Source organism: Schistocerca serialis, chromosome 10, assembly GCF_023864345.2.
Source record: "Schistocerca serialis cubense isolate TAMUIC-IGC-003099 chromosome 10, iqSchSeri2.2, whole genome shotgun sequence".
In the NCBI taxonomy this organism is placed as follows: domain Eukaryota; kingdom Metazoa; phylum Arthropoda; class Insecta; order Orthoptera; family Acrididae; genus Schistocerca; species Schistocerca serialis.
The window spans coordinates 53628809-53644505 of NC_064647.1; the positions used below are offsets into that span (position 1 = coordinate 53628809).

The following is a 15697-nucleotide window of genomic DNA, read 5'->3' on the forward strand; positions in this document are numbered from 1 at the left end:
ACACACACTGGATGATTTGAAATAAAAGACAGTTACAACATAAGGAAACTGGAAAAGTTTGGCGGCGTTGTGGAGAATTTCCAAACTGACGTCCAAAAGTGATTGACGAGCTCTACATTCAAACTCATCTCTCACAGTGACGGAGTAGCTGATGGCTCTGCGTTCCATTTCGACTGATTCCCCACATTGCAGTTATGTACGTGATCGCTGTTTCGGTGCTTTCCATCCGCAGAAAGTGTTGTCCCTCCACAGAAACTCTTTCTCCAACTCAAACAAGCGATGTCAGTCAGTCATTATGTGGGAACCAACAGTGTACCAGTGGATGGATGGGGTGGAAAAGACACCGTCAATGTACTCTAATAATAAGCATCACATTTGATAGTGCAATTTTACAGTAATTACAACACTGGGCAATGCTGCGACAGCATGTTTCCCCAATTTCAACATCATAGCTTTACTGTCCTCCTCTCTACTTCTCGAGTATTTTTGCGAATGTAGATAGCGAGTCGCATATTTAGCTTTCATATTTGTTTTGCAGTTTGATTCTTAATTTTTTCCGAGTGTTTGTGCGCTTGCATATTTAATTACATAAAATCCTTGCGTATTCTCGTATTTGAGAGGAGTAATATTGCTTATTGATAGTCGTATAGTATAAATTCGCGGAGTCGTTAGATATTAGCAGTAGGATGGATAGGGTGTGTGCGTGCTGTGTGCGGGCGCAGGAGGAACTGCCGCGGTTCGCGAGCAGCTGAGCGTGCTGTTGAGCACGGTCAGCTGCCTTCAGGCTGCTGCCTCGAGGTGCAGCGACGACGGAGGGTCTGGCGCGTCGCTTGAGACACCCAAGGTGTCGCTTGCTGCGTCCGCGAGGCACCTTCTAGTGTACCCTGCGCGTTGGGACCGCCCTCACCTCAGGGTGAGTGGCAGACTGCAACGCGTTCGGGTCACTCGAGGTGGAGGGCCAATGTGGAGGCTAGCCGGCTGGCCTCGCCCGTTCATCCTGTCAGTGGGCAGGTGGCCGCTCCTTCAGCAGGGCCCGAGCAGGCACACGGGGGCAAAGGCTTGCTGGTTATTGGGAGCTCCAACGTTAGGCGGGTGATGGAGCCCCTTAGGGAAATAGCGTACAGAGCTGGAAAGAAATCCAACGTAGTTGGTCACGTCGGCACCAATCATGCCTGTCGCTTGGGTTCTGAGGCGATCCTCAGTTCGTACAGGCGGCTGGCGGATTTGGTGAAGACCGCTGGTCTCGCACGCGGGGTGCAAGCAGAGCTCTCTAATTAGTGCATTGTTCCCAGAGCGGATCGGGGTCCTTTGATTTGGAGCCTAGTGGAGGGTCTCAACCAGAGGCTTCGTCGACTCTGTAACGGTCTTGGCTGCAGGTTTCTAGACTTACGCTATTGGGTGAGGAATTGTAGGACGCCCCTAGATAGGTCAGGGGTGCACTACACAAAGGAAGCGGCTACTCGGGTAGAAGAGTACTTGTGGCGTGCACATGGGGTTTTTTTGGGCTAGGCAGTAGTGCGAGGTGTTCTGATGAACACTCACCAGTCGACGCGCAGGCAGGGAAATCAGGACGCACTCAGTGTAAAGACACTTCAGCTATCAAGATATTAGCAGTAAATTTTCAGTGTTCGGAAGAAAGTTCCTGAATTTACTGCCCTCCAGGAAGCGTGTGGCGCGCAAATTATTCTCGGGACTGAGACCTGGCTGAACCCTGAGATAGGAAGTTCTGAAATATTTAGTGAGGATTAGAACGTGTATCGGAAAGACAGATTAGACTCCATAGGAGGTGCTGTCTTCATTGCAGTTGACAAAAATATTGTGTCTACTGAGGTCGAAGTAGAGTGTGATTGTGAAGTTATCTGGACACGTTTAACAGGGCTACGGGAAATAAAGTTAATTGTGGGGTGTTATTACCGGCCACCAGGTTCCACCGTGGCAGTTCTAGAATCATTCAAAGGGAGTCTACACTCTGTATCGCAGAAGTACCCGGATCATGCTATATTAGGGGGAGGCGACTTCATCCTACCTAGTATAGACTGGGATGTCTGTGGATTCACTACAGGTGGTACAGACAAGCCGTCGTGTGAATTACATTTGAACACATTATCCGAAAACTGTCTCGAGCAGCTAAATCGACAGCCAACGCGTAATGGAAATATTATACAGCAGACCAGACCTCATCGACGGTGTCAGTGTTGAGACAGGGATTAGTGATCATGATGTTGTCATTACGACTATGGTTACGAAAGTTAAAAAGTGGGTCAAGAAGGCTAGGAGAGTATTCTTACTAGAAAGAGCAGATAAGCAGTTGTTAGCATCCCACTTAGCAAATGAATCGACTTCATTTACTTCCAGTACGATGGACGTGGAAGAATTATGGGCAAATTTTAAACACATTGTAAATCACGCATTGGACACGTATGTGCCGAAAAAGTGGGTTACGGACGGAAAAGACCCACCGTGGTTTAACAGCGGCAGCCGGCCGGTGTGGCCGTGCGGTTCTAGGCGCTTCAGTCTGGAACCGCGTGACCACTATGGTCCCAGGTTCGAATCCTGCATCGGGCATGAATGTGTGTGATGTCCTTAGGTTAGTTAGGTTTAAGTAGTTTTAAGTTCTAGGGGACTGATGACCATAGATGTTAAGTCCCATAGTGCTCAGAGCCATTTGAACCATTTTTTTTTTAACAGCGCAATTCGGAGAATGCTCAGGAAGCAAAGGCAGTTGCACTCGCGGTGCAAGAAAGATCGGGAGAATGAGAACAGACAAAAGTTAGTAGAGATTCGTGCTGCTGTAAAAAGAGCGATGCGCGAAGCATTCAACCTCTACCACCGTCATACCTTAGCAAAACATGTTGCTGAAAACCCACGAAATTCTGGTCTTACGTAAAATCGGTAAGCGGGTCGAAGGCTTCCATCCAGTCACTCACTGATCAGTCTGGCGTGGCAACGGAAGACAGCAAAACGAAAGCTGAAATTTTAAATTTAGCATTTGAGAAATCTTTCACGCAGGAGGATCGTACAAACATACCGCCGTTTGAGTCTCGTACAGATTCCCGTATGGAGGACATAGTGGTAGACATCCCTGAGATTGTGAAGCAGCTGAATGGGTTGAAAATAAATAAATCGTCAGGTCCTGATGGGATTCCAATTCGGTTTTACAGAGAGTACTCTACTGCACTGGCTCCTTACTTAGCTTGCATTTCCCTCGAATCTCTTGCCCAACGTAAAGTCCCGAGCGACTGGAAAAAAGCGCAGGTGACGCCTGCATATAAGAAGGGTAGAAGGATGGATCCTCAATATTACAGACCAATATCCTTAACATCGGTTTGTTGCAGGATTCTCGAACATATTCTCAGTTCGAATATAATGAATTTCCTTGAGACAGAGAAGTTGCTGTCCATACATCAGCACGGCTTTAGAAAGCATCGCCCCTGCGAAACGCAACTCGCCCTTTTTTCACGTGATATCTTGCGAACCATGGATGAAGGGTATCAGACGGATGCCATGTTTCTTGACTTCCGGAAAGCGTTTGACTCGGTACCCCACTGCAGACTCCTTACTAAAGTACGAGCATATGGGATTGGTTCCCAAGTATGTGAGTGGCTCGAAGACTTCTTAAGTAATAGAACCCAACACGTTCATCTGGATGGTCCCAGGGAAGTGTGGTAGGTCCGCTGCTGTTTTCTATCTACATAAATGATCTTTTGGATAGGGTGGATAGCAATGTACGGCTGTTTGCTGATGATGCTGTGGTGTACGGGAAGGTGTCTCTGAGTGACTGTAGGAGGATACAAGATGACTTGGGCAGGATTTGTGATTGGTGTAAAGAATGGCAGCTAACTCTAAATGTAGATAAATGAAAATTAATGCAGATGAATATGAAAAGAATCCTGTACTGTTTTAATACTCCATAGTGTAGTGCTTGACACAGTCACATCTATTAAATATTTGAGCGTAACGTTGCAGAGCGATATGAAGTGGGACAAGCATGTAATGGCAGTTGTGGGGAAGGCGGATAGTCGTCTTCGGATCATTGGTAGAATTTTGGGAAGATGTGGTTCATCTGTAAAGAAGACCGCATATAAAACACTAATACGACCTATTCTTGAGTACTGCTCGAGCGTTTGGGATCCCTATCAGGTCGAATTGAGGGAGGACATAGAAGCAATTCAGAGGCGGGCTGCTAGATTTGTTACTGGTAGGTTTGATCATCACGCGAGTGTTACGGAAATGCTTCAGGAACTCGGGTGAGAGTCTCTAGAGGAAAGGAGGCATTCATTTCGTGAATCGCTACTGAGGAAATTTAGAGAACCAGCATTTGAGGCTGACTGCAGTACAGTTTTACTGCTGCCAACTTCGCGGAAAGACCACAAAGATAAGATAAGAGAGATTAGGGCTCGTACAGAGGCATATAGGCAGTCATTTTTCCCTCGTTCTGTTTGGGAATGGAACAGGGAGAGAAGATGCTAGTTGTGATACGAGGTACCCTCCGCCAAGCACCGTATGGTGGATTGCGGAGTATGTATGTAGATGTAGATGTAGATGACTGTGCAGTACGTCCATTCATTGTTAATTGTTGAACAAATACATCATCTAAGTATATCAGCATCTCAAGCATAGTGCTTAATTTACGATCTATCTCTATGCTGATGGGTGTCACAGAGAATTCTTACAGTCTTGGGGTAAGATTAGAGACTGAAAGAGCCCTCACATTGTCATTGACCAACTCGCCCTGCAGCATCGTTACCAATTTAATCTGCAGTCTACCAGAAGTGACCGCTACATTCCACGTCTCGTGAATGAATGGATCTAGCCAAGGCCTCGCCCATCCAAGTACACAAGATTTCTCCAGATACACTCATGTCAAGGGGTTAGCACCCCTTATCGGTGTACAGTAACAAATTTGAAACTGTTGCGATGAAATAGCACAGGTTTAAGAAGCATTTTACGTAAAGCAACTACTTTATCAACTCTTAAAGTATTGTTCTAGAGTCTAGAATCTGTACCCGGAAGGTACTGGTAAGAGAGATCATAAACACACGCACTCCAAAGGATCCAAACTTAAAACAGGCTATAATGTTAAATCGCTTGAGTTCCCGACCTATCAGTCGTGTGGAACGCAGCGCTGTTAATATTCCAGTGTAAGAAGTATATTTCCAGCGCATGACATACATCCTTCTTGCAGGGTTCTCTATCATTCACTATGATATCGAACCATAAAACGAGAAAACTACTTCCTTAAAACAGCGGCTCTGTGTGATACATGCACAACATACACTCCTGGAAATGGAAAAAAGAACACATTGACACCGGTGTGTCAGACCCACCATACTTGCTCCGGACACTGCGAGAGGGCTGTACAAGCAATGATCACACGCACGGCACAGCGGACACACCAGGAACCGCGGTGTTGGCCGTCGAATGGCGCTAGCTGCGCAGCATTTGTGCACCGCCGCCGTCAGTGTCAGCCAGTTTGCCGTGACATACGGAGCTCCATCGCAGTCTTTAACACTGGTAGCATGCCGCGACAGCGTGGACGTGAACCGTATGTGCAGTTGACGGACTTTGAGCGAGGGCGTATAGTGGGCATGCGGGAGGCCGGGTGGACGTACCGCCGAATTGCTCAACACGTGGGGCGTAAGGTCTCCACAGTACATCGATGTTGTCGCCAGTGGTCGGCGGAAGGTGCACGTGCCCGTCGACCTGGGACCGGACCGCAGCGACGCACGGATGCACGCCAAGACCGTAGGATCCTACGCAGTGCCGTAGGGGACCGCACCGCCACTTCCCAGCAAATTAGGGACACTGTTGCTCCTGGGGTATCGGCGAGGACCATTCGCAACCGTCTCCATGAAGCTGGGCTACGGTCCCGCACACCGTTAGGCCGTCTTCCGCTCACGCCCCAACATCGTGCAGCCCGCCTCCAGTGGTGTCGCGACAGGCGTGAATGGAGGGACGAATGGAGACGTGTCGTCTTCAGCGATGAGAGTCGCTTCTGCCTTGGTGCCAATGATGGTCGTATGCGTGTTTGGCGCCGTGCAGGTGAGCGCCACAATCAGGACTGCATACGACCGAGGCACACAGGGCCAACACCCGGCATCGTGGTGTGGGGAGCGATCTCCTACACTGGCCGTACACCACTGGTGATCGTCGAGGGGACACTGAATAGTGCACGGTACATCCAAACCGTCATCGAACCCATCGTTCTACCATTCCTAGACCGGCAAGGGAACTTGCTGTTCCAACAGGACAATGCACGTCCGCATGTATCCCGTGCCACCCAACGTGCTCTAGAAGGTGTAAGTCAACTACCCTGGCCAGCAAGATCTCCGGATCTGTCCCCCATTGAGCATGTTTGGGACTGGATGAAGCGTCGTCTCACGCGGTCTGCACGTCCAGCACGAACGCTGGTCCAACTGAGGCGCCAGGTGGAAATGGCATGGCAAGCCGTTCCACAGGACTACATCCAGCATCTCTACGATCGTCTCCATGGGAGAATAGCAGCCTGCATTGCTGCGAAAGGTGGATATACACTGTACTAGTGCCGACATTGTGCATGCTCTGTTGCCTGTGTCTATGTGCCTGTGGTTCTGTCAGTGTGATCATGTGATGTATCTGACCCCAGGAATGTGTCAATAAAGTTTCCCCTTCCTGGGACAATGAGTTCACGGTGTTCTTATTTCAATTTCCAGGAGTGTAGCTTTCCAGAGATGTATAGCGTCCACTGACCACATCCGATCACAATTCACAAATTATACTATGCGCACATCAGTCCTATATAAAATGATCGTTGGTTACGGAGAATACCTCTTACAAAGAAAGTAAACAGCACATCTGCCAAGCAAATGTATACACAGAAGATTGCAGTGTCTCACAAACACTATCGCTAACTTAGTTATGATAGTGAAATATCGATTTTACACTTAAGGTGCGGCAGGGAGATGGAGTACATCGCATAAATCTTCGTTTGTTTAGAGGAATGTGTCACGTTTCGTCACACATGAGATGGAAGTCCTCTAATGACCGAGAGGTTTACTGTACACCATCACAAGTAGACACTGCTCTAAGACCCACACAGAACAAGCGGTTGTATACGAGTTGAACGCAGGCTAGGTCACACATCTGATTCATCCTGACAGAACATCAGCAAAAAAATGGTCAAATGACCTGCAAAAACTTCCCCCCTCCCTCTCTCTCTCTCTAGAAAGCATCATAAGTCTACCATTAAATCGCACCTCGTTACAACTCCATCTCAACCGACCAATCCATCCACTCCATGTCGTCCTTTAACGCAGGTGCAAGTGAGTTTAGAGGCAGATGTTGCTCTGCCTTCCTGAAATAGCGTCAAATACAGTAGTTAACTCGCGTGTGTTACCTCAATAGACAAGCAGTAGAATGCTGCCTCGACGAAAAAAAGTGACTGTTTCCGTGGTTCCCTTCGCGTCCATGTCGATGTTTTCTCGAATACTTCTTGCTGTCGGATGCTTGTTTCCATGTGCAAATTGTTCTGCGCAGGAAGAAGACACACAAGTACTTCCTCAATTTCCCCACATTCCATCGATTTGGCAGACAATTAGGGTGTCATGAATTTAAAAAAACTTCTCCAAACATGTGAAGAACATCGATTTAATTAATGTGCATAAATTATTTATATCAACATGGTGTTAGTGGTACAGTAGTTAATGGAGGGGGCGGGGGGGAGTGGGCATCAGTGTGTGACATGTAGCGGAACAGAAGGTTATGTGCAAAAAAGTATGTTAATTCGCATAATTATTATGTAAAACGCAGTACAATAGTTTAAAGGGGTGGGTGACAGGGAAGAATACGCCAGAAATGGCGTTCAAAAGCATGTGAAATTCGAAAAGTGTAGCAGAAAATGGTGGGAGGACGTAACTAATTACTTAATTTGATTTCAAAGGAGGTACAATAATTTAAGAAAATGGGGGTGACATGGGAAACCAGTTAACAGAACAATAATTTAAGTGCCAACAAAGGGCCAAACATTAGGTTAAGACATACAGACTACTGTGCCGTATATTAGGTTATGCAACATGTTTGCTCCATGTAATTACTTCTTACAAGACCTACATGTTTCCAAACAGCGTAGAATGACGAGCAAGAGAAATCCGACCCACACAAACTGATTTTTTCATAAATAAACAAAGTACACTTGAATTTCCTGTTATGAGATCCTTCCTCTTCACCACCAGACCACCATCTTCGATTATGTCACGGAAGGGACGACAGTGTCCTCCGATGGCAGTACTGTGTACTAGGTCAGTCGGACTCTGGACCTTTTGGAAAACACACTGGATGGAATTACTGCCTCAAATTGTTTAAATGAACAGTTTCCACACATTGTATAAATTGTTGAAACAAGATTGTATAAATTGTTTAAACAATACTCCATACACAGCAATTGATTTCCCTCCAAATGACTGATAAAGTGAGCCTATTTCCCGCCAATTTCCGGGAGGGAGGCTGGGAGGGAATGGGGGTTTACCAGAGGGGTATGAATTTAATTAAGTATTCAATTTATGTCCAGCTCAGGCTGAGTCCTCTTCCTGGCAATCGCTAGGAAGAGGTTGTGGGTCGGGGGACATAGGATAGTGGATGTAGCCCAAGTGACATATCTTCCCCTGCCATTTTCTTGGGTTAGTAGAGATAACTGTGATGTATTGCATTATCCTGATGGGCTTTGAATTTCCATCCATTTTCTGGGCGAGGAGAGGGGAGTGGGTGGGGTTAGGCTAGTGGAGGTAGCGCAAATGGCCTTTTTCCCCGCCATTTTCTTAGGATAATGGAAGTAGCTGTGGTATGTTGCGTTGTCCTGATGGAACTTGAACTTCCTGCCATTCTCTGGGGGAAGGGAGGAGAGGAGGAGAGGAGTGGTTTACCCAGTGGGTGAGAGGTTAATTAATTGATCAATTTAATTATGTAGTCAATCAAATTGATAAGGGTGAGAGGGTGGCCTATTCCAATAACTCAGACCTGAAATTGTACCTGTAGCAGCAAAGAGGGGGGGAGGGGATATGGGGAGGGAGGGGGCAGGGGGAGCAATGGGTTAATTACCTGTGAATCAAAGGAGAACAATCACTTGGCCACTGAATACATAGCTGCCCCTGATGTAGGCAACTTGCAGTAACGAAATCCACTGGCATCCTTGTTACCCCACTAGTAACGTCTTGCTGCATGTAAAACGTCTCAATCATTCACATGCTGCTTTGCAGAGAGTGCATCCTTCACTGGGCCAAACATGTGGTCCTTTTTTCTTTTTATGCTCTTTTGTTAGGGGGCGACGAACCCAGTAGGTACATAGGTTTCATTACCTCAGCTGGTGGACAAGTGTGTCAGCACTAGTAACAGAGATGTCCAGTTAAGTGGAGAGGTGTTTGACTGTGATCCATCGATCACCTCAAATGATAGTGTTCAGACATTCGTACACTGGAGATGCAACTGTGTGCTACCAGCTGGGACGAAGGAGACCTGACAGGTCTGCACGACCTTGTTGCGATGATGAAAGACGCCTCGCCCATCAACTCACCGTGCTTCTGTTCACTGCCAGTTCTCAAGAGATATTTCGCCTGCAAGTACGAATCTATGATCTGGTTTGCTGCCAAATGAAACTCAGTGACAGTTTTATGCTTGGAAAACACTTCCATTATAGACATAATTTTGAAGCCTACATATAGTTTCGCTACTCATCAAAACTTTATGAAACTATAGAGACCGAAGTGAGGATATTCTACGATGTCCCACGACAAATTCCACATTTTCTCAATCGATACTAGCCTAGAGAAAAAACATTGAATTATTTATTGGACGCCACTCGTGCATCACAGGGTGCAGCCAGAGTAGCAATATCAGTGACGAAACAGGGAGGCAGAGCTATTGCAGCGTCGATGGCATGGTTCTTTCACATCTGAGCTACAGGCGTGTTGTGACTCACGCGATCAGAACTGATGCACTATCAATGCAAGTAGGCACCAAGCCAGTTTACATAATGCACCTTTTTTAAATTAAAGGTATCACAGTTAGCCAATTGCTAGTCTCGAGAAGCGACCAAAGCTGGCCACCAAGTTTACAAGTCTACAAATCAATATCAGTGTACATGGCTCAATCAGTCACTGACTGTTGTGTTGTTAGCTGTGGCACTGCTGTTGGTGCCAAGTCCAGTGATGTGTACTTAATACTTTTCAATCAGTGGGCCACATGCAGGGTCTGCTATCTGCTTGTGCCTCTGGTTTCCGTCCAGTCCACCATCTCCTGTGTGTGCGAACTTCTTGCTGCTTACCTTTGCCCTGGGCAGACTCTGCTGTTGTGAGCTGCCCCTTCTGCATGGGTAATGAGCGTGATCACCCACGCCATGACTGCCCCATCTGGGCTGTAATGGCATCAGGTCGGTGGGATCAATGTGATGTTCCTGTCCCTCTGGGTCAGCGCTTTCGCACTGCCACTGCCTTCGCCACTGCGCCACCGGCTCGTGGCCGTGCACCATGTGCTGGCTGTGGAATCTTCTCTGGCTGGGTGTGCACTGCTTATGTCCCATGGGCGTTGGTGTCATGGGGCATCGTCACAACGAATGCCTTCTGAGTAATAAATGAATGAGTTTTCACTGTTTCTCTGGCGTACCATCCAGAATCTAACAAGCACCCATTCACCACTCTACTGCAACTTGTGATTTTCTGGCAGCCTGACCACGTTATACCTGGTTCCGTTGTCCACCGTAGAGGCATTCAACATAGTCGTTAAAATACAAATCTTCCTCTTTCACCATAATCAACCCCATCTTACATACTGACCAACAGTACAATCTTGTGGCACAGAGCGACTCACATGCCAGGTGTTTACATACTGAAACAATGCCACAGAGACTCGACAATGCCCCCACTGCCAAGAAGTGTGCGTGGCTTACCGAGTGTTCTGAAATGTCAGACTCGCTGGCTAGCGTGTGTTAACAAAAGATTATGAGTTTAAAAAGCACGGTACCTCTTACGTGTTGTCGAACACTTTCTGCAGGTTTGTCGATGGTTGGGGGGGGGAGTATGTAAGTGGTCGCTGGTTGTCAGTCAGGGTCATCACTGGCTGACATAGAGCCACGTTGTTGCCTTCGCAACTGCTGCTGAGAAGTTCTGCTGCCTCAGGCGCTCCACATACGAGTATCACAGCGACGATTCATCACTGCTGCAGACCCTAACAATGAAATGAGCAACAGCACAGCATTCTGATGAAAGGTTTGTAATGAATAATATCCAGGAAAGTGGTCCTGAGCTTGTGATAAATGCAACGCGAAAATTACTGTGGTCTTTCTTTACTTCACTGTACGATGGAAAAATTTTCTGTGAGAATAAGTCTTGTAAGTGTTCACTCCAGTAAATCTATACGCGAGCCAAGCTGGTGTACCTACATCATTTATCTGTTACTGACTGCAAATGCCATATTCATGTACAAATGTATTTAAAATTAGTAACGTGTATTAGTTTCACAGCGTCTGACTGCAGACATTTCCACCGCCATCAATGATATATATTATGGAGAAAAGATACAGCAAACTGTTGCACCTACCTCTAGTTTGAGTCACACTGACATCTGCTGACAGTAACAAATTAATAATAGAAAAGCGTAGGAGATCAGGTGCCGTGTTACATTAGAAAATACACCGATTTTTTATCAATGTTCACAAGCAGACAGCACGACTTAGTTATGAAAAGCAGATTCTGTGAAGTCGATGGAATAAATTGCTACAATATTAGTTACTTGAAAGACTTACATTGTAGAAAGCATTTATGGAAAGTCACAGAATAAGATGTTGATAGTAAGTTGTCGTGGTAGACGACACTTTTTACTCACTGAGCAGAAGCCTTTGAACTTGTTTCCGGCACACAGCGTACTTTCAAGAATGAAACCTGGTCCGTAGCCCTCCTCGCATACTGAATTGGGAACAACCGTCAACTCAGCATACCGAAGAGTGTGAGGAATGTATCCGTCTGTAACGAAAAAACTCAGTCATATCATACTGGTACATCTTCACGAACATGAGCATCCTGTTACTGTACCTTTCAGTATCAACATAAAATTAGTTAGTAATATCCATCCAAGATACAGTTTAAGGATCTTTGCAATATTTTTTGCAATAATTTGTGAAAGCTGTTCAATAGTTTACCAAACTCAATTTGGCCAGTTTCTTTTATTACGGCAGAGACTGAATCAGTTTGCATATCATGAACAAATCACATGTTTTGTACATAGCTACTCACTAATGTAGGGACACCACAGATGATGATGATGCTTGGTTTGTGGGGCACTCAACTGCACGGTCATCAGCACCCGTACAAAGTCCTAATTTTTACACAGTCCAAGTTTTTTCGCAGTCCAATCTAGCCACTGCCACGAATGCCGATAATGATGACGAAATGATGAGGACAATACAAACAGCCAGTCCCTAAGCAGAGGAAATCCCCATTCCGTCCAGGAATCGAACCCGGGACCCTGTGATCCAGAGGCAGCAACGCTAGCCACTAGACCACGAGCTGCAGACGACACCGCAGTGAAACACACTACATTTTATTATCATGTATATACATATTAGTTCGCAGCAAGTTACATGACATTTGCAACACTTACCTTAAATGAACTGAGGAACTAAGATGTTATTCCTCTTGACACTGTAAGTAATTTACGTCTGATCAAAAATACAACAGTGAAAGAAAAGGAGTGTTCTAAAACAAGCAGCTTCAGATAAAATGAAAGTTGTCTTTGCTAACCCTAGGCGTTTTCTGTTACTAGAGATGGATTATTGTGACAGTGTGCTGTGCTGCTTGTACGAGTAGGTAGAAATTTTTTGAGGAACAATAAAATAAATATTTTTGAATATTAAGTTTCTTACTACAATTTAATAAATGCACGATAAATTAGTTATTTATAACCCTTTTTGTTAGTAGTTATATATGCCAGTAAAGGAGCAGCTACGTTTCTCTAACAGAGAAGTCATTAAAATCATAATGAACGAACACTAATGTTTACCACCGCTGTCCATTTCTACCACACTTTTGTTCATAGATGTTAACTACATAAAAGCCATTTACAAAAGGCCAGAAAAAATGCAGTATGCATTGGTCAGAACATTATGTCCACCTACCTAGTAAACAGTATGTCCACCTTTGTCAGGGATAACGGCGGCGACGTGTCGTGGCCTGGAAGATACGAGGCCTAGGTAGGTCGCTGCACGGAGCTGCCACCACACCTGCACACACAAGTCTCCTAATTCCTGTAAATTCTGGGGAGGGGGCGATGAGTTCTTCATCACGTTGAGTCACATCCCAGATGTGTTCGATCGGGTTCAGATCTGACGAGCCACTGTGTTCCTCGAAGCACTCCATCACTCTCCTGGCCTCGTGGCATGGCGCATTATATTGTTGAAAAATGCCTTCGTCGTGTAGTGATTCACACGGTCTGCAACCAATGGACGACACTCCTTGGCAGTCAATGTGCCTCGCACGAGCTCCACTGCACCCATTAGTGCCAACGTGAATGTTCCCCAGAGCATAATGGAGCCTGCTTGCCTCCATCCCGCAGTACAGGGGTCAAGGAGGAGTTGCCCAGGAAGACGACCGATTCGCGCCCTCCAATGGGAATAACGCAGAAGTATTGGGATTCATAAGGCCAAGCGACGCTCTACCACTACGTCGACGTCCAGTGCCGATGGTCACATGTCCATTTCAGTCGTAGTTGCCAATGTCGGGGTGTTAACATTGACACATTCATGGATCGACAGCTATGGAGGCCCTTCGTCAGGAGTGTGTGGTGCACTGAGCAGCGTTAAAGTCTCATGTTAGTTCCACTGGAAGCCTGTCCTGTTTTACCAGTCTACCCCGCCTACGACATCCGACATCTATAACGAGGAGTTGCCACGAACCCCACCATGTCTGGAACTGGTTTTTCCTTGGTTTCGCCTGTTGGTGAAGACACAACAGCACTCCTCGAACACTCGAATTTCTTGCAGTTTCCGAGATGTTCGTGCTGACAGTCCAAGCAATTACTATCTGTCCTCAGTCAAACTCAGATAGATTGTGTACTTTCTGCATTCTACAGACAGACAGCATGCTCACTAATACTACATGTACGGTGCGTGTGTCTGACTAGCAGTTATTCCCTGCCAGGTGACGCTACTACAGCCTGGATGGGTTCATATTGGTAGAAGGCCGGTGGTCGCAATGTTCTGGCCGATCACTGTATAGTGATACAATGATTTCTATGCTGGATGAACAATGATCCAACGAGTGAAAATTGCTGTAGCAATTACTTAAAGTAGATAAGCAGTATTTATGGAACGTTAGATACCAAAAATTAGATCAATGTGTATTTTTTTTAAAGCCTACCATTTTGCCTTTGTCACATTTCTTTACCTTCTACTGTAATTTTTGATATTAATAATTACATACAATGTGCAGAAAGGCAAGTCAGGTCTTCGTGGAAATACAGGATTTTTATAATTGTTGTTGTATAGGCGCTCCGTCTTCAGGCCACGAGTGGCCTACCAGGATCATCAGACAGGCCACGAGTGGCCTACCGGGACCATCCGACAGCCGTGTCATCCTTGGTGGAGGAAGCGGATAGGAGGGGCAGGGCGTCAGCACACCGCTCTCCCGGTCATAAGATGGTATTCTTGAGCGAAGTCGCTACTATTCGCTCGAGTAGCTCCTCAATTGGCATCGCGATGCTGAGTGCACCCCGAAAAATGGCCACAGCGCATGGCGGCCTGGATGGCCACCCATCCAAGTGCCGACCACATGCGACAGCGCTTAACTTCGGTGATCTCATGGGAACTGGTGTATCCACTGCGACAAGGCCGTTGTTGTTGTGTATGGAAAATAAAAATGTAATGTATAAGAAAATTAAAGAAACCTTTGGACAAAAGAGAAGCAACTGTATGAACATCAAGAGCTCAGGTAGCAAGCCAGCAATAAGCAAAAAAGTGAAGCCTGAAGACAGTAGAGGAGAGTAGGTTTTTTTAGTGCAGGTTGCCTACATCAGGGGCAGGTATGCACTCGGGCAACCTACTGTTCTCCTTCGATTGACAGGTACTAAATGTATTGTTCTCCTTTGATTGACAGGCAATTATCCTATTGTTCCCCCACTCACTCCCCCTCCTCCAACTCCCCTCCCCCCCCTCGCTGCTACAGGTGCACTTTTAGGTGTGAGTCATTGGAATAGGTTCCCCTCTCACTCTTGTCAATTTGATTTATGCTTTACTAAATTGATCGATTGATTAACCTCTATGGCAGGAAAGTGTCACATCCTCTTGGTGGGAAGTTAAAATTCGGTAAGGACAATGCTACCTCTATTAACCTAAGAAAATGGAGAAAAAATAGGTCACTTTGGCTACCTCCACTAACCTAAGTCATCCGACAGCCACATCTTCCTAGGGATTGGATGGAAATTTGAATTTTGGTGGTAAAGAAAGGCCACTTGGGCTATCTCTACTAACCAAAGAAAAGGCAGGAATGTGAGGGTACTTGAGCTACCTCCCCTAACCTAACTCATCCAACCACCACCGCTTCCTAGGAAATGGTGGGAAGAGAACTCAACTGTGCTGGACTTTCAGTCTTCATTTAAACAATTAGAGGCAGCACTTCCATCCAGTGCATTAATCACAAGGCCTGCAGTCCAACTGACCTAGTACACAGCACTGACACCA

The 15697-nt window shown here is 46.2% G+C and overlaps 1 protein-coding gene across 1 annotated transcript in view; it reads right to left on the minus strand.

The window, feature by feature from the left end:
• Nucleotides 1-15697, minus strand: part of LOC126425306 (collagenase-like) — a 176942-nt gene that overhangs the window by 57625 nt on the left and 103620 nt on the right. Inside the window, exon 5 of the mRNA XM_050088285.1 lies at nucleotides 11851-11987. Within this exon, the coding sequence (XP_049944242.1) occupies nucleotides 11851-11987 (137 nt within the window). The remainder of the gene's footprint in view (nucleotides 1-11850; nucleotides 11988-15697) is intronic.